Source organism: Ictidomys tridecemlineatus, chromosome 7, assembly GCF_052094955.1.
Source record: "Ictidomys tridecemlineatus isolate mIctTri1 chromosome 7, mIctTri1.hap1, whole genome shotgun sequence".
NCBI classification, from domain to species: Eukaryota; Metazoa; Chordata; class Mammalia; order Rodentia; family Sciuridae; genus Ictidomys; species Ictidomys tridecemlineatus.
In genome coordinates this window covers 162,158,836-162,184,690 of record NC_135483.1, presented here as the reverse complement: position 1 = coordinate 162,184,690, position 25,855 = coordinate 162,158,836, and the positions used below count along the sequence as shown (strand labels likewise).

The window sequence follows — 25,855 nt, the reverse complement described above, 5'->3', positions numbered from 1 at the left end:
CTAAAACATCTGCTTAGCAAGAAAGTATAGAAAAAAAGCTTTAGTACATTCTAGAAATATTCTTGAATATTAATTACAGAATTGCAGAAATAAAATTACAGGAAGTCCTGAAAATTAAAGATGTCAACATATAGAGATTAGGCAAAATATCATGGAAAAAAAATTAGTTCTACTACAATGACTCTCACAATCAGTAAATGTGTTTATAACCACAACACAATCATAGGTTTCTAATTTTATTCTGATAGTAAAAAATGTGGTTATTAAGAATTTAACCATGGGGCTGGGGATGTGGCTCAAGCGGTAGCGTGCTCGCCTGGTGTGCGACCCGGGTTCGATCCTCAGCACCACATACCAACAAAAGATGTTGTGTCCGCCGAGAACTGAAAAATAAGTATTAAAAATTAAAAAAAAAAAAAAAAGAAAAGAATTTAATCATAACCAGGCTGGGTGTGGTGGCATACACCTATAAGACTGGTGACTCGGGAGGCTGAGGCAGGAGGATCACAAATTCAAAGCCAGCCTCCGCAACTTAGTGAGGTCCTAAGTGAGTTAGTGAGATCCTGTTTCACTGCAAAAATAAAAAAAGCTAGGGATATGACTCAGTGGTTAAGCATCCCTGGGTTAAATCCTCAGCACTGAAAAACAAAACAAAACAACAACAAGAAAAAAACAATCAAACCTGAGATACTTCTAGAAATTCAAATTTGACACCTCAAGTCATAGAAAAGAAAATATAGACAAAGGAACTTTATAATTCTTAGAGAAATGTAAGTGATTAGAAGTTGGCTACTTTTTCAGAATTAACAGGAAAGAGAGTGAGTTGACCATATGTCTTTATGAAAAGAAAATTTAATTTTAACTTTTGGATTTATATAAGGTTTTTAAAACAAAAAGTAAAGCCTAACTTTCTTATCACACAGAACGGTGAATTCTCCATTTTTCCTCTTCTTATAACACTTTATTAATCAATGGTTTGCCAGCTCAGGTTCAATAATCCTTTTTTAAAAAAACACCACTTATGTACATGTGCATTTTCAAAATTCTGAAAATAGTATTAAAGAAAACCAGAAATTATTTCATTTAAGGTCTTAACAAGTATAGTCAATTAATTTCACAGTATAATGAGGATTAGTGAGATGTCAATATGAATAAAAAATACAAAACCAAGACTACGAACTGAGGTTTTCTTTTGGAGTGAGTGAGTTTGTTTTTTAAAGATCAATTCCAAACACAAAGTACAGGGAGGAGGATGGAATGAGTTAGGAAAAAAATGGTATTTTATTTCCCTGTTAACACTAAGATTCAAAATATTTAGCCAAATCACCAATCCCAGTCACTACCTTAGCTCAAATGTTCACTAAGAAAATATTCAAGAAACAGAAATCCATTGTGAGACACCATCCAGAGAAGAGCTACATTGCTACATATAATTTATTAACTTAGTAGTTTAGTCTCTCAATATTTAGCAAATTTGCTTAAAAAGTAGTATTCCCATTGGTTTATAGTAACATTAATATAAATGCATAATTTCAAAGTCAACACATTCCTTTCACTGTGAACATAAAACTTCTTGAAAGATAATTGTGGTTTGTGGTACAGTAATGACTGTGGCTGCTGGGATAGTACTGTTTAAAAGTCAAAAAAGACAGGCAGGCTTGGAAAAGACTAAACTATATAAACATACTCTCAGTCTTCTACTATTTCCCACCCTTTTCTGTACATACTTGCCTTGTAATACAGTATAATTTATTTCTTCAAATTAAAAAAAAATTAAGATGAATACATTTTCATCTTCACTTCAAAATAACCCCTTTAAATGAAAAAAAAAAAAAAGTTCCTCAAGTTTGTTTAGTTTGGTCAAGAGATGGCTTTCAGTATTTTCTTCACAACACGTACAATTTTTTTATCCTATCTTAGTGAGTCATTATAACCAGTTTGGCAATAAGACCTCCAACACTTTACAAAAAACCTTATTCAAGAAATTATAAAATTGTTAAACCTGCACTTGAATTTTTGTTAAAGACAATGAATTATGACAAAGTCCCCAAACATATGACCATGCATAAACACCATTGGAACCTGTAAATTACTGCAAATAATCTCACCTGTATAATAATTCAACATAAATTTTTGGGGAGGGGGCATAAAATAAATACTATAGTATGTCTTCATTTCTATTTAATGCTGCTAGGATTAGAAGATTAATATCACTAACAGGAAAAGTCAAACTATCTTAAGGCTATTTTCTAAGTAGTAAGAACAATTTCCCAAAACAAAGATAAGCAAGAGCCTATGCCAATACAGTTTTCCTGTAGTGTAAAATAATTGCTAATATGAGGTATAATCTGTAAGCAATTAATACAAATATAAATAGGAGTAAGCCACAACTAAATCATGGTGAAAAAACTTCTAAGCCAAAGTGGTTTGGGGAGAGGATTAAGGGATATGAGGAGGAGGAGACAGGGCAGGTTTCCAGTGGGAACATCATTTAGTGCTTTACTGTTATCATCATCACATATTTAATAATCTGCTACTGTGAAAAGGTAAAACCTTTCCAACTACACTATACTGGCCTAGAACATACTTTATGTAGCATAGTAAACTTATTTAAGTATTACTAATCCCTCATTTGCTCTTTTATTTGGATAATAATCACATATGTATATCAAAAACTATAAACAGAATTTTAAAACACTTATCTAATTTTCAAAATGTTAACAGTTAAGATGAAACTATGTACTACAGAATTGTTTAAAATATCTAAACTCAGGGGTAAAACCAAAGGAAAACATTACTATCTTTTCAGTAAATGGCTTGTTGAAACTTCAAGCTCACTCATTTTTATAGATAGGTTTATTTGATGAGGATTGTGATCCAATGATTGTTTAGCAGCAATTTTACCAAACTGTAAATTCTTTTATTAACAAGCATTATAAACAGATAATACTAATCTTATTTAAAAACTGTGAGTGCCACACTGGTGAATATACAGCTCATGAATAACTTAAAAAGTATTTCCCATTTTAAAAGGCAACACACAGCATACAAAAACCTATACTAAAGAAAGAAGCTATAATGTGGATACATGATTGATGTGTCTAAAATGATATATATATATACAGTACATAATTAATGTTAATTATGTGATCAGTACATTTTTCTATGATTCCCTTCATGCTTCACTTTCCCCAGAAACTGAATTCTGAACTTCCTCTTCTAAAATTGGTACAATCAGGTTATCCTTCGACATCAAATTATATTTCATCACAAATTTAGTAAATCGATGACATAAAAATGTTTCATTCTGTAGAAAGAAGGAAAAGAAGTTATTTTATTATCCAAAATCAAAAAACTAGAATATCAACACATGTTATCATTCTGATAAAAATGTTATTAGTATAATTAATGAAATATACTTACTTCATACTCATCAAATATCTGCCGGTGATGGAAATAAGCATGTGAAAATATTCTGTAAATTCTACGGCATACTGATCCTAGTTTTGCTACAGATGATTCTTTTATGCTAACCCTAAAAACAGAAACAAAATCATGGATTCATAGAGCTCAATAAAATGTTAGGACAATATAATACAATCTTCTCAATTTACAAGTATAGAAATCTACATCTAGAAAAAATAAGTGACTAATCTAAAATCACACAATACTAACAAGTGCCAGAAGCAGACCTGTAACCCTCCCATTATTCCTCACTCCTGGGCCAGTGCTCTTTCACCTTAACCACAGTACTGAAGTTAAATTCAATATTATAGTTCTGAAACTTATAAAGTTCAATATAGTTAAAATGAATCCCTGATAACTCAAAACTTAATACAACATTTTACTATGTTAATACTCTGTCCAGTAGAGGTGATTAAAACAAAGAGGAATATTCCTTATTCTATAGAACTGGATTTTTTAAAAAATCAAAATATGCCTATTTCTGATATTCTTTTTAAAAATATGTATATACAGGATATTGAAATAAAATCACTTTTGTTTGTTTGTTTGTGGTGCTGGGGATTGAATCCAGGGCCTTGTCCATACGAGGCAAGCACTCTTCCAACTGAGCTATGTCCCCAGCCCCACTTAAAAAAAAAAAAAGTATTTTATATGAGCTTCTTGAGCAAATATAAATATTTTGGAGGAAAAAAATCTCAAGTCCAACCACCAGGAAACAAATTGACTCACGTCCCCTACTCCCCAGTACTGAGTATTGAATCCAGGGCCTCACACATTGTAGTCAAGTACTCTACCACTGAGCTACATATTCCTATCCCCCCCCCCTTTTTTTTTTTTTTTGAATTTTTAACATTTTTATTTTTTAATTCTCGGCAGACACAACATCTTTGTTGGTATGTGGTGCTGAGGATCGAACCCGGGCCACACGCACGCCAAGCGAGTGCGCTACTGCTTGAGCCACAATCCCGGCCCCCTATCCCCTTTTTCAAAATTTTTGAGATAGAGTCTCCCCAGGTTTCCCAAGCTGGCCAATCTTCCTTGCATCTTCCTGACTCAGCCTCCCAGGTTAGTAACAAATATCTTAAAAGAATAAAAGACCAATCACAAACCTCACCAATAATATAATGTATACATGGCTTCTTCCCAGATCTTAAAAATCTATAGGGAAACAAACAAACAAAAAAAACTATAGGAGAGAAAAAAGAATCCTACAAAAACAAATGCTCCAACTTAGGAAAGTCTGCACTGTAGGAATACTGTATAAGGAGAGGCTGACTATCAGTGATTCAAGTGAACAAGCTCGTAAATATCTCAACTCTAAAGCATGATAGGAAGAGACCTAGGAAATGGTGCACAGAGGCAGAATTAATCTTGATTGAATTGGTCTATGAGGTTTAGGAAACAAGTCCTGCTGTTTAACTATAATCCTAATTTTAAAACTTGAATAATATGAGCAAGCCAAAATATATCACAGTAATTTGACTAAAGATGTAGTTCAAAGGTAGAGTCTTGCCTAGCACACACAAGGTCCTGGGTTCAACTGCCAGTACCACCAAAATAAAAATTTAAAAAAAAAAAAAAAAGCCCATAAAAATCCATAAACAAATAAACACAGCTTAAAAAAAAATAATAACCACCACCTAATTTTAGTTTTAAAACATCAATCTTTTAAAGTAAACTCACAAAATTTAACATCATGTTTAAAGCTTTGTTTACCTGCTGGGAAAATATTTATTGCTATTCAGAAGACACGCAGCACCATCAAGTGTGTGTCTAGTATAGTCTATAGCAGGACACTAGAAAAGAAAAGATTTTAAAAATGCATCAGCATAAAGCTCTATCTCTTAAATTAGGTATATTTATTATCTAGGTAACTTACTCCAAAGACTTGAGTATATCCTAAGAAAAAAGTCCTTTACAATTTCAAAATGATCATAAAATACAATGTTACATCAATAAATAAAGCTTTTTTATTCACATGAACCATAATATCAGGCTTCTAGAAGATACATTAATCAGTCTCCCAATTTCATTCCAAACAATAAACCTAGAAGAAAACAATGTTTAGGACTGGGAAGATGGCTGGGGATGTAACTCAGTGGTAAAGCACTTGCCTAGCTTGTGAAAGGTCCTGGGATGATCCCCAGCAATACAAAAACAAAAACAAAAAAACAAGTGAAAAGCACCCCTGATTTAACTAATCCAACATGATTATACATTCAACGTCAAATGAATGGTCAATAACTTATACAAATCATATAGTTAGGAAAAACGGCTCCCAAACAACATCCCAGATACACTAATTCCTAGCCTACTGGTTTATACATTACTAAGTGTCCCAAAGCTTCCTTCCCTTCACAAATTATTTCCAGGGACCACTGACTTCCTACAACCTGGAAAACATGCCATTTACCAATCTAAAAGCTCTCTAAAACACTTTCTCCTTGAACCTCTTTTAAATTTTCATGTAAAAACTTTAAGTATCTTTAAGTTTTAATAAACCTGTCTTATTCTATTACATTTATCAGAAACAATCAAATATATCAGCTCATGGAGAGTCAGTGAACTTAAAGAGAAAAATAAAACTACAAAGTAATTTCCCTGAAGACAGACAGGAAGAAACATCAAGGGACAAGAATGATTAGGAATAAGCCAAGAATGGACCAGAAGGAAAACAACTAGAGAAAGGAATAATAATGATTCTAGCTTTATTTAGTAATTTGAATTATTTTTCAGGTGCTGAAACTGAAGTTGACATTTAGAAATGCAATAACTACTAAAGACAGCTCAGTATGGTATCATGGCAAATATATAAACAACTAAAAGGGGGTGAGGTTGGCTGGGCATGGTGGTACACACCTGCAATCCAGGAGACTCAGGAGACTGAGGCAAGAGGACTGCAAATTTGAAGCCAGCCTCAACAACTTAGGGAGGCCCTACTCACTGAATGGGAAAAATAAAAAATAAAGGGCTGGGTATGGAGCTCTGTGGTAAGGCATACCTGGGTTCAATCCCTAGTGCCAAAAAAACAAACAAAAAATCCTGGGCAGGAGGTATATACCTATAATCTCAGCAACTTAGATAATTAAGGTAGGAAAATCAAAAATTTGAAGTCAGCATTAGCAATTTAGTGAGATACTGTATAAATTAAAGGCAATTTTATTATCTACTAGTCAATTTCTATAGTTTCTTGATTATGCACAATTACCTCAAAAGAGTTCAGAAAGTATACTGGGGTTTGAACTGAGGGTGCTTACTTGTTAAATTGCTTAGGGCCTTGCTAAGTTGCTGAGGCTAGCTTTGAATTTTTTATCCTCCTGTTAAACTCCCAAGCCTCTGGGATTATGGGTGTGTGCCACCATGCCTGGCTTTCTGTTTTTATTTTTAATATTAACATCATTCTATAAACTATCACTTGGAAACAGCACTATCATCCTTCCTTGACATTTGGCCAATTCATTGTAACTAGAACTCAGCAAGCAATGTTGCAATTTAAGACTTCATTATAGGTCCTAATGCTAATGATTACCCCAGCTTACATTTAATATTAATAGGGAAGACAGTAGATGTGAGAATGACACTATATTTAAGACATAATGTATCACAAACAGAACATCTCTAACCCAAAGTGAGAAAAATGCATCTTTACATTTTGGCAAAAGGAACCTGGTCTTCTTGACTTAGTTTTTGTTATGGTTTGGATATAGAATGTTCCCTACAGTCTCATGTGCTGAAGGTTTGGTCTCCAATGCAGCAATGCTTAGAGGTGGAGCTTTTAGGAGGTGACTAGTTCATGAAGGCTCTGACTTCATTAGTGATTGATCCATTAATAAGTGAATGGAATACTAGGAGGTGGTAGAAATTGTAGGCACTGGGACATGGTTGGAGGAAGAAGGTTTCTGGGGGCATGCCCTAAAGGGTATTTATAGTTCCTGGCCACTCCCTCCCTTCTGCTTTCCAGCTGTCATGAGCTGAGCAGCTTTCTTCAGCCATGCCCTTTTACCATGATCTGTTTTACCTGAAGCCCAAAGTATTACAGCCAGCCCAACATGGACTTATACTTCTTAAGCCATTAGCCAAAACAAATCTTTCTTCCTTTAAGTTGTTCATGTCAGGTAGTTGTTGTCATAGAAATGAAAAACTGACATAATACAGCTTCTTAACTTCACTTATCATATTAATCACTACATTAACTAGCCAACTTCAGGGAATTATCAATGAAAAGCTATGTGGATTTTCCCAGATATAAACTGATGCACAATCTTCATGTTACTTCACTCTACTAATACAAAAAATGTAATCCTGAATGAAACTGGTCTTCCAAATAATTACCATTTGCTTACACAGGTACCACATACTCCTTATTCTGGGAATTTATCCCCCTTTTTTCGGGGGCATGGGGGGTGGGGGGTGCCAGGAATTGAACTCAGGGACACTCGACCACTGAGCCACATCCTCAGCCCTATTTTGCATTTTATTTAAAGACAGGGTCTTACTGATTTGCTTAGTGCCTCACTTTTGCTGAGGCTGGCTTTGAACCTGTGATCGTCCTGCCTCAGCTTCCAGGGCCGCTGGGATTACCGGAGTGAGCCAATGCGCCTATAGGAATTTATCTTTTTTCAAACAAAAGAACACCAAATACTGATTTTGCAAGTTGAACATCGCTTTCTTTAGCTTTAGAGATCTCTCAATATAATAACCATTTGAAGATCAATAATTCTACAGAACTGGCCTAGAGCAATATCCTTAATAAATGTCAAGTAAAAAGTAATTACTATAGATTTTTTAAAAATGCAGGTCATGGGAAACACAATGCATAGTGTAAACAAACCAGCTATAAAGGACATTTTTAAAACAAGGAAAAGTGAATACATATTAGGCATCAGATAATAAAAAGGAATGACTTAAAATAAATATGATAAACAATTGCTATTGTTCACACTCATACCCTGACAAAAACTGAGAAGAAAAACAACATAAATATTAAAATCTCAAAAGTAACATTTCTACTAAGACTAGGCATCAGGCCTGGGGTTGTGGTTCAATGGTAGAACACTCTCGTAGCATATGTGAGGTACTGAGTTTGATTTTCAGTACCACATATTAATTAATTAATTAAAGGTCCATCAACAACAAAAAAAGTATTTTTTTAAAAAAAGACTAGACATCAATAAGTAATCAATGGTTCTGCCTCTCAAAAGAAAATATAAGGGCTCCGTAGTAGAGCACTTGCCTAGCAGAGGCCCTGGGTTCAAAATCCTCGGCACCAAATAAACAAATAAATAAACAAATAGAAATAAATATTGTCCATCTACAACAATAAAAAATGTTTTAAAAAAAGAAAATATGACAACAAAAATATAAACAAGCATATCTCAACTATTAGTGTGAAAGATATTATTTTGTGGTAAGTCAGTTAATCAGAAAGTGAGTTCTACTGCACGTAATTGTTGAAGTATGAAAAATGACGCTAATCATAAGAAATCCTAAAACAGCACTGTGGTAATAACCTTGCAGGCAAGACATTCTAAACCAAGTGGCAAAACAAACAGAAATTGAAAATTCTAAAAATCTGCCTACCAATGTCTTAAAGATATTTAGGTTATGATGATTATTAGTTATTCTATTTCATAAATCCTCACCTCTTTTGGAGTTTTATGAGCTGCACAAAGAAAAATCCATTGTTCAGTTGCTGTCATTTGAGTACAAGTATCTGGGTGGCATTCACTCTGTTAAAAATAATTGTATTTGTTAATATGTAAAATAATGATGAAAATGATTATCATTTGGGTTATTACATTTCCATATAAAATACAAGAAAAATTATTAGAAAAGTTGGATAAGTCTTTGTAATCACATTAAGTTACAGAAACAGAAATATATCAGAACTTTTAATTACAGCTTTAACTCACAGAAAATATTACCTGAAGTTTGACAGCAAGTCCATTTAGTTCAAGGCAGAATTGCCTGAAAATGCAAATATATAAATGAAAAATCACATTTATTCTCCACAGGTTTTTTTTTTCTTTTTTTTTTTCCTTTTTCTTTTTGAGCCAGGACCTTGCTATGTTGCCCAGACTGATCTTGAACTTGTGGGCTCAAGCAATCCTCCCACCTTAGCCTCCCTTGTAGCTGGGACTATAGGCACATGCCACCATGCCTGGCTCCAGTTATTTTTAGAAAATTAATTGTAGAAATAGAATCTCATCAGTATCATTCTTCCTTTCTCACCACTATTATCACCACCACAAGAACTGACAATGGCACATTTCTTCCAAAGATTTACATATTAAAACCCAAAAGCAATGACCCAAAAAGGTTCAACAGCAGAGTCCAGAGAGTTGATTGTTCTTTTATACATTAGAAATTAATGATTTTTGTAAGAGGTAATTTGAAAATATTTAACCAGTCTTAGAAATTGTGTACTTTTAAACTAAATCATCCATCTATTGTAATAAAATAATTAGAACTGCAGCAGATACAGATTACAAAGATGTTCACAGGAACTATAATATGACAAATTTTTTTGAAATATTTCAATGGGAGGGTAGTAAAATATTGGCACATATATACAAAGGGTAAATGTTTACAGTAATATTTCAGTTGTCTAAAAAAGTATATGTATAAATAAATATTAAAATTCTCTCTTAAAAAAAAACAGCTGCCCCTTAAAAAAAAAAAAAAGTATATGTATATACTCATATACAAAGAGACACAGAATACTAGACTTTTTCTGATAGACTAAATGTGTTATATGTATTTTCAAAGTTTTATTCTCACTATGAATAACATACTCCTTTAAAATCTTCAGAGTTGGGGGTGTACATCAATGGAAGAGCACTTGCTTGTTTCTAGCCAGTATGAGGCTCTGGGTTCTATTCCCAGCACCATAAAACTAAAACAATAATCAAAAGTCAAACATTACCAAATTTATAATGTAGAAGATCTAAATTCTCTATAATTCAATTATTTCTCCCAAAAGTTAACTACTGTTTTAATGCAAATTTATTTTTCTATGTACAGATTAAAATATATTGGGATTGGGCTGGGGTTGTGGATCAGTGGCAGAGCACTCACTTAGCATGTGTGAGACACTGGGTTTGATCCTTAGCATCCCATGCAAAAATAAATAAAATAAAGGCATGATGTCCCTCTACAACCTACAAAAATAAAATTTTTTTAAATATACTGGGGGCTAGGGATGTGGCTCAAGTGGTAGCACGCTTGCCTGGCATTCGTGCGTCCCGGGTTCAATCCTCAGCACCACATACAAACAAAGATGTTGTGTCCGCCGAGAACTAAAAATAAATAAATATTTAAAAAAATAAAAAATAAAATAAAATATATTGGGATCAGATCATATACAATTTTCTAAAATGCTTTTGTACTTAACAGATCTTGCCAATTTTTTCCCCCCACTGCTGGAAATTAAACCCAGGGCCCTGTGTATGTTAGGCAAGTGCTCAACCATTAAATCGCACCCTTAGGCCTTTGGCAATTTTTTGGTAATATTCTTTTCTTCTAAAACAAACTAATAATTGTAAAGCCTATATAATGACTGACATACAGTAAGTCCTCAATTTTTAAAAAAATTTTTTTAGTTGTAGTTGGACACAACACCTTTATTTCACTTATTTATTTCTGTATGTGGTGCTGAGAATTGAACCCAGGGTCTCACATGTGAAAGGCAAGTGCTCTACCGCTGAGCCACAACCCTGGCTCCTCAATATTTTTTAATAAATGAAGAATGTAGGAAATTACAAGACAGTTTTAAATAGGCATTTGATGTAAGACAATCCTCTAAGTCATAAAAATAATTTTATAGTTGTCAAGCTACTGAATGTGTTCCCTATAAAAATACTATCTAGTAATATTTAGTGTACCATATCAAGGTTGAAAATCAAAACTGTTTCCCCCACAAACAAATTAAAAATACTTTGGTTCCACCAGGCATGGTGGAACTATAATCCTAACAACTTGGGAGACTGAGGCAGGAGGACTGCAAGTTTGAGGTCAGCCTCAACTACTCAGCAAAGCCCTCAGCAACTTAGTGAGACCCTGTCTCAAAAAATAAAATAAAATAAAATTGAAAAGGGCTGGAGATATGGCTCAGTGGGAAAGTGTCCCTGGGTTAAATCCCAAATACAAACTACCAAACAACCAAATAAACCAAAACAAACTTTGCTTCCCCCCAATGCAAAGCTAAAACCTAAACAATTAGAAGATGAAAGGGATTTCCAAATGATAAGAATAAAGAGGACATATATGAACTAATTTGGTAAAAGAAAAACCACACTCATTTACATATTTATTTTAGGTACACTATAATAGAAGAAAACAAAAAGACAAGAATCAAAAATTTAGTTGTCTATAATTTTCTTTCCAGATGCCTAATATTTTTCTTAGATTGCAAAAATAACACTACTTCTAAATTACCCATCATCCTCTATTTCCCTGTATCAGTAGGCTACAGGTTATGGGTTTTTGAGTTGTTTCCCATTAAGTGGTAACGAACAGTGGTGGTGATAAGCAAGTGTCTTACCTAATCCAACCTTCTTATAGACAACAGTAAAATTAACTGTTTTGAAGTGTTGCAGGTATAATCTGGGATAAACAGTACAAACCTAAGAGCAAGGCTTTAAATTAATCTACTACAGGGCAATACATACAATGGCAGAGCTGAAGACACAGGCTAGGACAGAAATTTAGTCTGACATCTCAGGTATCAAGCCACACATCCTGGCATAAAATTGTACGCCATTCAAAGGGGTATCTTTTTCTAATCATAAAGATTAAGAATGAGCTACTGAGAGATTTGAATAAAGTCATGATCCAACTCAAAGTAACATAATAATAAAATTAATAACAGCAAGTACATAGCCTCAGGTTCAATAACATCAAGAATGTGGGGGAAAAAAAAAAGGCCCAAAAAGGCTACTTAAGGAACTCTTCTTGGTCAACTATAGTAACATACAATATAACAAAGAGACCAAAGAATACATATATGACTACAATATTAAATTTGCCCCTTCAAAAGTAGTTAATAGAAAAAAAATAACAAAAGTAAATATAAAAGCACCAGGAAAAACAGAATAAAACTGTTATATGTTTCATATAATGCATATCTCACAGTATAGGTTAAATAGGGAACAAAATGTTTTCTTAGATCTGAAATAAAACCTTGTACACTGAAATTGAACCTTACTTTTTAGATTTTGTGTGTGTGTGTGTGTGTGTGTGTGTGCGCGCGCGCGCGCACTGGGGATTGAACTGAGGGCTTTTGTGCAGGTGAGGCAGACACTCTACCAACTGAGTTCTATCCCCGGGAAAACCTCACTTTTTAGAATTAGGTTTGTAGTGAACAAACATGCTCACTGGGAATTGGGGATGTAAGATGTAGGATGTATGTTTAACATAAGAAAAGCTCTGGGTTCAATTCACAGTACCCAAAAAAGAAAGCTTAAGTTCATGTTCAGCCTGGACAATAGAGCAAGATCTTAAAAAAAAAAAAAAAAAAAGAAAGAAAGTGTGAGGCCCTGGGTTTGATCCTCACCCCCACAAAAATAAATATATTAAAATAAAATATTCAAGTGATTTGTCTAATAACTGGCAAAGCATATAAAGAAGTTGTATCATTCTAAAATTGCTCAACCATTTTAACAGGACATATCAAGACATATACATATCTTAGCAAACAGACAGCATCAAGAATTAATAAAAGGGGCTGGGGATGTGGCTCAAGCGGTAGCACGCTCGCCTAGCATGCGTGCGGCCCGGGTTCGATCCTCAGCAGCACCACATACCAACAAAGATGTTGTGTCCGCCGAGAACTAAGAATAAATAAATAAATGTTAAAATTCTCTCTCTCTCTCTGTCCCCCCCCCCTCATTCTCTTCTCTAAAAAAAAAAAAAAATTAATAAAAAAAAAGCCCTGTCTACAAGTTAAGAAATGTATTATGCAGTTAAACTTATACTGTATTCTCTATATTTAATCTGTCAACTCATCCCAGCTCTTACTTGCACTGAGAAGTTTACAATTTTAGTACTAACTTCAGGATGTTGCTGCTTCCAAAGTTAACTCTAAACTGGGCATGGTGGCATATGCCTGTAATCCCAGCAACTCAATAGGCTGAGGAAGGAGGCTCATAAATTCAAGGCCAGCCCCAGCAACTTATTGAGGTCCTAAGCAACTAGACCTTGTCTCAAAAATAAAAATAAAAATAAAAATAAAAAAAATAAAAGGGCTGGGAACTTAGCTCAGTGGTAACAACACCCTTGGGTTCAATCCCCAGAACAAAAAATAATAATGTTAACTCTACCTATTCACTAGTCAACAATAATCTCATTCAAAGGATATAATGAAAGCATAAAAATCCTTACTTTAGGAATATAATTTATCTTTATTTACCAAAGGGAAGACTGGAAGTTTGGACAGTTCTTAAGTAATTCATCAGATATTAAGCCTAGATTAGGACCTAGAGATGATCCTCTATTAAAGTTATTCATGAGTGGGAAAATGGAAATAATGCATCTGTAGTTAAGAGATACAATTAAGGAAAATCATGTAAAAAGACAGTAAGGCCCAAATCCATAAATATAGAAACATGCACAAGCAAGTCTGCAGCCATCTTTCAAAACAAGTGACTTTGTAGCATTACTCCACAGGGAAACAACCAGTGAACAACAAAGCTGAAGAACCTTTTTAACAATTAAGACACAAAAATTTTAGAATGTGGCGTTTTGATCTTTACAAGGTCTGATTCATTATTATCATTAGTGGATACTGAAGGATATCTTTACCAGAAGCATAATTGCTTTTTAATGTATCATAAGAACTTACCTTAAATGTTCATATTTCCACACACCTTCATCTTGGCCTTCAGGAGGTTCAAGAATTTTGTCAATATTGGAGCAATCTGCCCTTATGTTCTGTTGAATATACTATAAACAAAAAGTTCTTATGGTTAATTAAAATATTGTGCTACGTGACAAATTTGGTTTTAAATGTATTTCCATTTTTTAATACAAAACTGCAGTTGTGGTTCAACTTTTGGGTTATACACTAAAAAGAAAATCAAGTTTTGACTCATCCGTTAACTCAAAAAAGGAGGAAACCCTTCCAAGTCAACTTCATTGAAGATAGAGTATCAAAACTAGAACTGGGATCAAAATTGAAAAACCATAGTTTTCATATGAATATAAAATATAGACAATGTAAATGTGACTGTGAATATATCATATGATTCCATTTATATAAAATATCTAGATTAAGCAAACCTCTAGCGATGGAAACTAGATTATCAGTTGCTAAGGTTTGAGGAGAAGAGGAAGGCAGAGAGGAGAATGAAGCTGACTGCTATCGGGGATGGGGTTTTCTTTTAGGGTCAACAAAAACAATCCAAAATTAAACTAAATTGAGGCTGTTCAACTCTGAATAGAACTACAGAATTGTACACTTTAAATGGTTATTTATATGGCATATTAATTATACCCAAGGAAAGTTGTTTTAAGAGTTGACAAGCAGCCAGGCCTGGTGGTGCACACCTGTAATCCCAACAATCTGGAAAGGATTTACCATTCTAAATGGTATAAAGAACACTCATGGCCAGGCACGGTGGCGCACACCTACAATCCCAGCAGCTCGGGAAGCAGAGGCAGGAGGATCAGGAGTTCAAAGCCAGCCTCAGCAATTTAATGAGGCGCTAAGCAACTCAGTGAGACCCTGTATCTAATAAAATACAAAACAGGGCTAGGGATGTGGCTCAGTGATCGTGAGTTCAATCCCTGGTAACCCCCCCCCCAAAAAAAACCACTCATTACCCCAATTAACATGTACAACTTGTATGTTTTTATGTATCACTCTGAAAAACAATTTAAATTAAAAAAGAACACTTGTGATTTGTGAAAGGCTGTCAATACGTTAACACTGACAGGAGTTTGGAAGTTGATTGCAACCCTCACAAATGTCTTTTACAGGTTAAAGACTGTAGCAAAGGAACTGCAGATATGATAGAAGTGGCAAGACAACTAGAATTAGACACAAAGCCTTAATATGTGACTGAATCTCTGCAATCTCATGATTAAACTTTAACAGATGGAGCTGCTTCTTAGGGAAAAGCAAAAAACATGCTTCCTTGAAAAGAAACTCCCGATGAAGATGCTGTAAATACTGTTAAAATGACAACAACAGGTTTACAATATTATATAAACTTAGCAGCAGGGTTTGAAAAGATTGATTTCAATTTTGTTGTTGTTGTTGTTTTTAGTATGGGGGACTGAACCCACAGGTGCTTACCCACTGAGCCACATCCCAGACCTTTTTTTTTTTTTTTTAAAAAAAGAGCTTTTAAAAAAACATATATATATATTTTAGTTTTAGGTGGACACAAAACCTTTTATTTTTATGTGGTGCTCAGGATCAAATCCAGTGCCTCATGCATGCTAGGCAAGTACTCTACCACTGAGCTACAACCCCAGCACCCTTAGACCTTTTTCATATCTTATTTTGAGACAAGGTCTTGCTGAGTTCCTTAGGGCCTTGTTAAATTGGTGAGGCTGGCTTTGAACTTGTGATTCTCCTGCCTCAGCCTCCCAAGCAGCTGGAAATACAGGTGTGCACCACCATACCCAGCTTGATTTCAATTTTTAAAGTCAAACTAGTGTGGGTAAAATGCTATCAAACAGCCAGGCACAGTGGCACACGCCTGTAATCCCAGGCATGTGGGATTAGGCTAAGGCAAGAAATTCAGAGCTAGCCTTAGCAATTTAGTGAGCCCCTATGCAATTGAGCAAGAGCCTGTCTCAAAATAAAAAATTTAAAAAGCTGGGAATGTGGTTCAGTGATTCAATCCCAGTACCAAAAGGGGGAAAATGCTATCAAATATAGTTACTGCAAGTTATAAAGCATTCTCCATTCTTAAAAAAAGATTATGACTTACTGAACTCTGATGATTGATTGCAATTTTTAACAATAAAGTTGTTTGCTTTTTTGCTTTGTTTTTGCAGTGCAGGGGTTCCAACCCAGGGCCTCATGCATGCTAAGTGCAAGCTATACTAAATCTACACCTCCAGGGACTAGGGTTATGACCACATTTGTTTTTTGTATTATCTGAATTAGCAATCTGTCTATTCATTTTCATCTTTCCTAACCCCACGATTCCTTCTATAGAACTTTTACTAGCATTTATTTCACACAAAAAAATAGCACTTATTTTCTTATGTCTCCAACAAATAGTGAGACCATGAACACAAAGACTTAAGTTTTGTTTACTGGCCTCACTTAAACCACCTTACTTGAGGTCAAAGATAAATAATGGTTTGAAATATTAAAGCCATGGAGTGATAAAGAGAACAAAATTCATCAAAAATAGAGTATACACCCTGATTCTTTTGTATTTCTTGGCGATCCCTGTGACTCAGAAGGCTAAGGCAGAAGATTCACAAGCTTAAGGTCAGTCTCAGCAACATAGAGAGATCCTGTTTCAAAAAAAGAAAAGCCTAGGTAACAGCAAAATCTGCTTATAACACAGTCCACAGAATATTTTAAGCCCACTGTTGAGACCTTCTGCTCATAAAAGATTCTTTTCACAGGCTTGCACCACTGCACCTGGCTTAAGTATAATTCTTAAGGGTCCTAGGATTTTCAGAATAGTTAATGAACTTTGGTTTCAACTTGAAGCCATTGGCCTCATTAACTCCTAACATGAGAGGTAGTCTATCCATTGAAGCTTTGAAGGGAAGTATTGACTTCTCTCTAGCTATGAATGTCCTAAATATAATTTTTTTTTCGGTATGAGACTGTTTTGTCTACAGTGAAATTCTGTTTAGAGTAGCCACTTTCATCAGTTGTCTTAGAGATCTTCAGTTTAGAAATAAAACCAAAGGGCTAGGGATGTGGCTCAAGCGGTAGCACGCTTGCCTGGCATGTGTGCGGCCCGCGTTCGATCCTCAGCACCACATACAAACAAAGATGTTGTGTCCTCCAATAACTAAAAAATAAATATTAAAATTCTCTCTCTCTTAAAAAAAAAAAAGAGAAAGAAAGAAAACCAAAAATAGCTCAGTACAGTGGCACATGCCTATAATCCCAGCTACCTGGGAGGCTGAGGCAGGAGGATAACAAATTTGAGACCAGCCTGGACCTTATCTCAAAATAAAAAAAATAAATAGGCTAAAGATGTAGCATGATAGAGCACTTGCCTAGCATGTGCTAGGCCCTGGGATTCAATCTCCCTTCCCCCCCCCACTCTCTCTCTCACACACACACACAAACTCCCCTACCAAAAAAAGAACTCTAGGCTTGATATGAAACCCCAAAATAAATACTACAGCGATGACAGAGAGTGGTCAAATAGAAATTCTGGCTTAGGAATGGAAAAAGCACTTCTAGGGCTTGGGAATAAAGCTCAGTGGTAGAGCACTTGCCTAGTACACATGAGGGCCTGGGTTCAATTCTTAGCACTGTTAAAAGCAAATAAAATTATAGCTTAACTAATACCTAATCTACTAGTATACTCCAATTTCTTGCTTTTATTTTTGTTGTTTTACCTTCTTTCTTCTTTTTTATAGGGCTGGGGATCAAACCCAGGGCCTTGTACATGCTCTACCACTGAACTACACCCCCAACCCCTATTAATTACACCTCACTCTTTGTCACTCTTCTATTAAACCCTAATGCAATCCTTAACAATGAGCTCTACGTATTACTGTTTTTCCCAAACTGCAGATGTTGTTTAATTATCTGTTATTCAAATTATCATTCAAATAATTTTAAGTTCATTATAAAATCAAATTTAGTACTCTAGTCTGTATAAAATAACATATTAAAGTGGATTTAAGACTGACTATAGTTTAATATACCATCTTTTTTTTTTTTTTAAGAAAGAGTGAGAGTGAGAAAGAGAATTTTAATATTTATTTTTTAGTATTTGGCAGATACAACATCTGTATGTGGTGCTGAGGATCGAACCTGGGCCGCACGCATGCCAGGCGAGCGCGCTACCGCTTGAGCCACATCCCCAGCCCTGAATATACCATCTTAAAATGAGGCTTAATTAAAGTTTTAAATGGGCATTTCATTAACTCAGTGGAATCTGGTTTATGCTGTTTAAAAATAAAATAGAAATACTTAACTATGCCAAAGAGGTAATAAAATAATTAGGCTGAGTTATAAAAGAATCTCTTATTACCTGCTGAACAGCAAGTGTACTGTCCATCTCATCAAATGATTCATCAGGCCAATTATAGAAATCCTATAAAAATAAATTAAAGGTTAAAACATATACAAAGTTATAAAGAGGATGCATTAATATTATTATTAATTTTGATTCTGAATAAAAATCCAAAGCTCACACTAGAGAGGAAGAAAAGCCTTTATAATGTGATTATCAGAAATAAATTAAGAGGGGCTGGAGTGCCAGGCGCTGCAGAGCATGCCTGTAATCCCAATAGCTGGAGAGGTTGAGGCAAAAGGATTGTGAGTGCAAAACCAGCCTCAGCAATGGTGAGGCACTAAGCAATTCACTGAGACCCCTGTCTCTAACTAAAATACAAAATAGGGCTGTGGATGCAGCTTAGTGGTTGAGTGCCCAAGTTCAATCCCCAGTATTCCACCCCCCAAAAAAAGGGGCTGGGGTTATGATTCAATGGAAGAGCACTTGCCTAGTATGTGTGCGGCACTGGGTTCAATTCTCAGCACCAAATATAAATGAATAAATAAAATAAAGGTCCACCAAAAACTACAGACATATTTTTAAAAAAGAAAGAACAAGGAAATATCTCCTCTTTTCAAAAAAAAATTTAGTCAATGTTTTTAGGTGAACATCAAGATTTTTAAAAATTAAATACAAGTCAGGACTGGGGATATGGCTCAAGTGGTAGTGCGCTCACTAGCATGTGTCAGGCACTGAGTTCGATTCTCAGCACCACATAAAAAAAACAAAATAAAGATATTGTGCCCACCTAAAACTAAAAAAATAAACATTTTTTTAAAAAAATCTCAAAAATAAATAAATAAATAAACAGACAAACAAACTACAAATCACATTGTTTTCAACCACAAATCTCTCAAAGCTGGTTCCCATTAACCTTTCATGTATAACTTAATTGGGGAGGTGAGTCTATCATTTTTTTGTTGAAGATAGCTAAACATCTCTAAAAAAAAAGTTGCACTAAAAAAAAAGTCTCTAGGGCTAGGAATATAGCTCAGTTGGTAGAGTGTCTGCCTCATATGCACAAGGCCCTGGGTTCAATCCCCAGCAGCAGCAGCAGCAGCAGCACCACCACCACCACCACCACCACCACCAAAAAAAAAAAAGTCTCCAGGCATCAAAAAACTAAATCAGTTTCTTACCTAAAGTAGCTAATTTATGGCTCCATAAGTGTTATTTTAGAAAGATATTATAAATCCTTATTCTAATTCCAGATAATTTCAAATTGCTAAATAAAAACAAAACTCCATCAAAAAGTAGTCATCCAGCCAGGCATAGTGGTACACATCTATAATCCCAGAAACTCAAGAGGCTGAGGCGGGGGATCACAAGTTCAAAGCCAGCCTCAGCAACTTAGCAAGGCCCTAAGCAATTTAGGAAAAGCGTGTCTCAAAATAAAAAAATAAGCAGGTCTGGGGATGTAACTCAAAGGTTAAGCATCCCTGGGTTCAATACCTGGTTTAAAAAAAAACAAAAGAAAAGAAAAAAGAACAACAACAAAACAAAACAAGTTGCTCTCCATTTGGCTGTACAGGTCAAGGGTAGAGCACTAGGCATGTTCCAGGTCCTGGGTTAGATCCCAGTTGGATCCCCAAGGCTGTGTGTATCCAAAAGACGACTATTTTGTTTGCTGGTTTAGGATACTGGAGATTAAATCCAGGCCTTTTGACCACTGAACTACATCCCTAGCCCTTTTTTCATTTTGAGAAAAGATTAAATTGTTGAGGTGGCCTTGAATTTAGAATTGTCCTTCCTCAGTCTCCAAGTAACTAGGATTATATAGCATTTGGACAAATGACTTTTTTTTAGTTGTAGATGGACACAGTACCTTTATTTTATTTGTTTTTATGTGGTACCAGGGATCGAATTCAGTGCCTCCACACCTTCGAGGCAAGTGCTCTACCACTGAGCCACAACTCCGGCTCCACAAATGACTTCTTCTAAGAGGGATGTTTTTGTGAAACATCTGGTACTATTTCTGAATCATCTATAGATACGGGAATGTCTGTGAACCCTGATAAGTGATTAATAGATTTGACTGATTTTCCAGCAAAGTGTACCTATATATTCTTAGTAAGTAAGCAATGCCTGACACACAGTTGGTCTTCAATAAAAGTCTCTGGGGTAAAACTGAGAAGGGGGAAAACGTAGTAATATTCCATAAATTTGAATCAATGTTCAATAAATATGAATCAAAAATCATAGGAAAGTCTTCAAAACACTGAGTAAAAATAAAAGGCCAGGTGCAATGGGTGGCACACACCAGTAACCCCAGTGGCTCTAGAGGCTGAGACAAGAGGATAGCCAGTTCAAAGACAATCTCAGCATGGGAGAGGTGCTAAGCAACTCAGCGAGACCCTGTCTCTAAATAAAATAAAAAATAGGGCTGGAAATGTGGCTCAGTGGTCAAATGCCCTGAGTTCAATCCCTGGTATCAAAAAACAAAACAAAACAAAACCCACAACTGGAAGAATATACAGTGTACGATATCACATGAATAAAAGTTTAAGAAAATGCAAGATATATTCACAGATATAATGCACATATATTAAAAGTATAAAGAAATCACCATTTCTGGATGGTTGGGGGAAGTAGAAGACAGAAAAACATTAGCAACATCATATTCTGAGGTTAGGTGATGGTTATATCTTTTTAATTATCTTAAACATTTCACCAGTGTTTAAGTTTTCATAGTTGTACTATCTGAAAGAAAATATTGAACTAAATTTATTAAGGAAAAATGTCAAATAAAATAATCCTTTCGAACTTGTTCCCAGATAGCTTTTCTTAGACATTATCTAAATATTAAAGAGCAGTTTTTAAATTCTTCCTACATGAGTCACATTTTAAAATGTTTCTTATTCTTTCATTTAAAAAATTAGAATGATTGTGGCTGGGATGTAGCTCAATGATAAGAGCACTTTCCCAGTATGTGTAAGGACCTGGGTTCAATCCCTAGCACTACTAAATAAATAAATAAATAAATGGGACAAAAAAAACAATATGGTAATAAAACTGTAGATTATTTTGTCTTAAAAATATTAATGAGTATACATAATAATACTATATAGAAAAGATGTTAATGATTTCACTGGGAATAAAAAGTTTTGCATCATTTTTTAAAAACATTTTTTTAGTTATACATGGACACAATATCTTTATTTTGTTTATTTATTTTTATGTGGTGCTGAGGATCAAACCCAGGGTCTCTCACGTGCGAGGTGAGCACTCTACCACTGAGCCAAACCCCAGTTATCATAATTGTGATATTTTAGACATGTTATGAGACACCAAAAATCTAGCTCTCCTGGGTACACGCCTTTAATCCCAGGGGCTCAGGAGGTTGAGGCAGGAGGATCACAAGCTCAAATCCAGACTCAGCAACTTAATGAGACCCTGTCTCAAAATAAAAAATAAAAAGGCTGAGGATATGGCTCAGCGATTAAGCAACCTGGGTTCAATCTCTGGTAAGGGGGAAATTTTTCTCATCTAATCGTTAATATTTATTGAAAAACAACTATGTGCCTACATTCCAGTCTAACCAATTAAAAAAAAAAGCAGAAAGATAGATCACCTACTTTTTATACTATAGTTTTATTTTATTTTTTAAAGAGAGAGTGAGAGAGGAGAGAGAGAGAGAGAATTTTTAATATTTATTTTTTAGTTCTCGGCGGACACAACATCTTTGTTGGTATGTGGTGCTGAGGATCAAACCCAGGCGAGCGCGCTACCGCTTGAACCACATCCCCAGCCCAATATACTATAGTTTTAAATACATCATTTTTTATATTCACTGAAGGAAATTCATGTGACAAACAAGAATACTGCTAAAGTCTTTTTTCTTTTAATCTTCCTACATTTTACTTAGCCTTGATTTGTGATAATGTGGAAAAATGCAAAGGAGCTTTCTTATGACAACATAGCAAACAGATATTTTACAGTATTTGTTTAAAATTAATTTTCAAAATTAAGGACTTTTGGCCAGGGCTCTCTGTGACAGAGCTCTTGCTTACCACTCTGGGTCCACAGTTCCTATCCCACTATCAAAAAAATGGAAACTTGATCACTTAAAAATCAGAAAATCAGAAACAATCTTGCCATAGAATAAGAAATAGTTATCTGAGAAAAGACCCTGTAGAAGGAAAAAAAAGTTTAGAAATGGTAAAAGAAAGCACACAAAATTTCCAGTAGTATGAAGGCAAAACTGCCAGTAGAAGTAACTGACAAAGTGACTATATACTAAAACTTTTCAAAACAATTCTAAAATACAGTAGCAGAAACAACTTGTTAAAGTCACTAGTGAATTAACCGGGTAACTTTAAGCAAATTCAGTAGATTGTTTCCCTAGGCTTCAGCTTCCTTACCTTTAATGGATCTGGAAAGAGGTGCAGATATATAAACTCCCTCTGAAAAGTCTCTTTTCCACAATTTTGTAAAAGAAATTAAAATCTATTATTTTAACAAACATGATTATAGCTCCATGACCGTTTTCTTTTCTGACTCATCACTTTTCCTTAAAATTACATTTTAAACATGCTCTTCTGATTTTAGAGCATCTATTTTATGGCAAGTCATTTTGGCTGGGAGAGTAATCAAGTCTGAATGCCAATTCAATTTTTTTAAGGGAAGCATCCCATCTTTTGCAAATCCTAAGAAGCAATACCTAAATAAGCACCAGCTTACCCCAAATAGTGCTCTATTAAAAGTTGATGAGATTATAATCAGCTCATTCCCTGACTATGCTTCATTGAAATTAACAAGGAAATTTATAAAGAATGATATCTAACAAGTCGCAACTTGGTGTTGAAAACTTGCTGGACCAGAAAACAGCTGCAGGGAAGCAGAGGGAGTGATGGTCAAAGGCAAACAACCGGAGGAGGATAAATTATTGCCACCCGCATCCGGCTAGACAAGCTGGATGGGAGCAGACCGACAGGTACGTCACAAGGCAAGTAGGCAATGGAAGCGGGGAGGAGGTAGGCTGTGTTAGCACCCCCTACCACACCGCCGGCCCTGACCCTAGGAAAACCCCAAGGTCTCCACCTGGCTGGCCGCGCCCCTTCGGCGCCAGTCAGCTGGAACTCATCCCCAAGATCATTACCTGCAGTCACCGGACAGGCTTATAGCCTGGGGCCGGGGCAGGCACCCCGGTTCCCCACCGCCACGAGCGCCTCACGCCCCCACTCAGTTTTGAGCTCTGCAGGCCTTGAGGGCGGCCACTGCCGTCTCAGCCCGACAGAGGAGCTGCGGCTCCGGAAGAGCAGGCCGGGGACCAGTGCCCCCGCCCGCCCGCCCGCGGCCGGGGCCCAACCTTCCCCCGGCGGCCGCCAGCTTGCAAGCGCGGCACCGCTGGGTACCGAGAGTTCCCTGGCAAGAAAGGAGTGGAGATGATACCTGCGCCTTTGTGCCCGGCCTGTTCCTCCTCAGAACTGCCGTCCCCTCCGCCATGACCATAGTGCCAGAGTCTGGGCGGCTAGAGTCGGTACCCGGATGTAGGGGACGACTGCCTGCGCGGGGGGCGGGGCGCTGAGGCACTCTGGGTCCGGAATCTGGGGAGGGGAGGCACTCTGCGGAACAGCCGTAGTCCGCGCGGGGCAGGACGGGAAGACAGGGAGGAGTCTGAAGTAGGGCGGGCTAGGCAGGGGGAGGGAGGTTCCGGTGTCGACTTGGAGAAATAGTGGCAGGAAGGCTGGGGTTTACGGACGGTTTGGGGAGGTCCGCGGGCGGGCTCCGAGAGTGGTGACCAAGGATGACCCCTGTGGCAGTGTGCGCGGCTTGCGTCATATTTAAGTGCCTCCCCTTGGGCTCTTGTTAATTACATTACAAGGGCAGAGTTTACGCAATGGCGACCGTTTTGGTAAACCCACGTGCAAGCAAAAATTTAAAGAAACTTAATTCTCCCCAAAATCCACCTAAGGGAAGCAGGGTAGAAAACGGACCAGTCTGGGAAAAATAATAAGGAATTTGCATGAAATCGACCCAATCTGAAATTAGACTGGAAATTTGACTATTAAATGTTTTGCCACCTGCTGTCTACAAAGCCAAGGACTTTTTCAATGACAAGTTTGCGTAGATAGAAGACGCAGATGGTCATTATAAAATGTAGAGTGGATGTCTGGTATTTTGCGTTAGGTGTACTTAGAATTAGCGTTTTTGGAAGTCGGAAGCAGAAGGAAATGAGTAGTCCTTGATAGTGGGATTTTTACTTCTTCCAGGATTCCAAGTTTTAAAGTTAAGTTTAAAAAAGAAAAGAAATAAAAATCCTGTTTAGAAAACTTAAGATCCGGGCCGGTGCCCCGTGGCACAGGACTGTCATCCCAGCAACTGGGAAGGCTGAGGCAGGAGGATCAGAAGTTTGAGGCTAGCCTCAGCATTTATTAAGGTCTTAAACAATTTAGAGAGACCCCTGTCTCAAAAAGTTTTTTTAAAAAAGGACTGGGGATGTAGCTAAGTGGTAAAGTGCTTCCTGGGTTCAAGGAAAAAAAATTTTTTTTCTTTTCTCTGTATTTGGGGTTAAACCTGGGGTCTCCTGCAAGCACTGAATTACATCCCAAGTCCCCATTTACCGTTATTTTTGGTTTTTGTTTTTTTAAGAGAGAGAGAGAGAATTTTAATTTTTTTTTTCCGGGGGACACAACAACTTTGTTTGTATATGGTGCTGAGGGTCCAACCCTCGCACCCGAGTGGACTACCGCTTGAGCCACATCCCCAGCCTCATCATTTTTGTTTTGGTTTTTGTTTTGAGACAGGGTCTAGTTAAATTGCCTAGGCTAGGGCTGGGGGTATAGCTCAATTGGCAGAGTGCTTGCCTCACAGGCACCAAAGCCCTGGATTCAATCCCCAGCACCACCAAAAAAAAAAGAAAAAAAATTGCCTAGGCTAACCTCAAAGTTGAGATTGCCTTCCTCAGCCTCCTGAATAGCTGGAATTACAGTGTGTGTGCCATCAAACCAGGCACACTGGTACCTCTTAAATAAGAGTAATGACTTATTTTTTTTCTGCCTAGCACTTGCTCCTATCTGTTAAAAGATTTGCCAGGCTTGGTGGCACATGCCTGTAATCCCTGCGACTCCAGAAGCTGAGGCAGGAGGATCACAAGTTAACAGCCAACTTCAGTGTCACAAGGGGGCAAAATTGTGACAGATGCAGTCAAGAGGAAGAAATAAAGAATCTCCATGTGC

The 25,855-nt window shown here is 36.3% G+C and overlaps 1 protein-coding gene, 1 long non-coding RNA gene and 1 other non-coding gene across 7 annotated transcripts; 2 read left to right on the top strand and 1 right to left on the bottom strand.

Annotated features, from left to right (window-relative positions):
• Positions 1 to 223: 223 nt before the first annotated feature.
• Positions 224 to 24,304, bottom strand: Mob4 (MOB family member 4, phocein). 5 transcript variants are annotated; one of them, XM_078017796.1, is made up of 9 exons: positions 24,069 to 24,282; positions 18,654 to 18,716; positions 14,306 to 14,406; positions 9,390 to 9,432; positions 9,108 to 9,194; positions 5,182 to 5,261; positions 3,424 to 3,535; positions 3,158 to 3,307; positions 224 to 383 (listed from the first exon to the last, which is right to left on the bottom strand). In XM_078017796.1, the coding sequence occupies exons 1-8, from the start codon at positions 24,126 to 24,128 to the stop codon at positions 3,176 to 3,178; spliced, it is 678 nt and encodes a 225-aa protein (XP_077873922.1). In that variant the 5' UTR covers positions 24,129 to 24,282; the 3' UTR covers positions 224 to 383; positions 3,158 to 3,175. The 5 variants fall into 5 exon arrangements, with proteins under 5 accessions (XP_077873922.1, XP_077873923.1, XP_040150581.1 ...); XM_078017797.1 differs by lacking the exon at positions 3,158 to 3,307 and having other exon boundaries at positions 24,069 to 24,286; XM_040294647.2 differs by lacking the exons at positions 224 to 383; positions 24,069 to 24,282 and adding an exon at positions 23,776 to 23,920 and having other exon boundaries at positions 1,259 to 3,307.
• On the top strand, positions 19,655 to 19,730 carry Trnam-cau (transfer RNA methionine (anticodon CAU)). Its single transcript has one exon. It is a non-coding gene; the product is annotated as a tRNA-Met (tRNA).
• On the top strand, positions 23,061 to 25,854 carry LOC144365597 (uncharacterized). The gene is made up of 2 exons (XR_013424220.1): positions 23,061 to 23,610; positions 25,681 to 25,854. It is a non-coding gene; the product is annotated as an uncharacterized LOC144365597 (long non-coding RNA).
• Position 25,855: the final 1 nt, after the last annotated feature.

Coding starts and splice junctions, on each gene's coding strand:
- Mob4 (XM_078017796.1), bottom strand. CDS start 24,128: ATGGTCATGGCGGAGGGGACGGCAGTTCTGAGGAGGAACAGGCCGGGC. Junction 9,195..9,389: donor GACTTGCTGTCAAACTTCAG/GTAATATTTTCT, acceptor TATTTTTAACAG/AGTGAATGCCACCCAGATAC. Junction 3,536..5,181: donor AATAAATATTTTCCCAGCAG/GTAAACAAAGCT, acceptor TTCTGTTTTTAG/GGTTAGCATAAAAGAATCAT.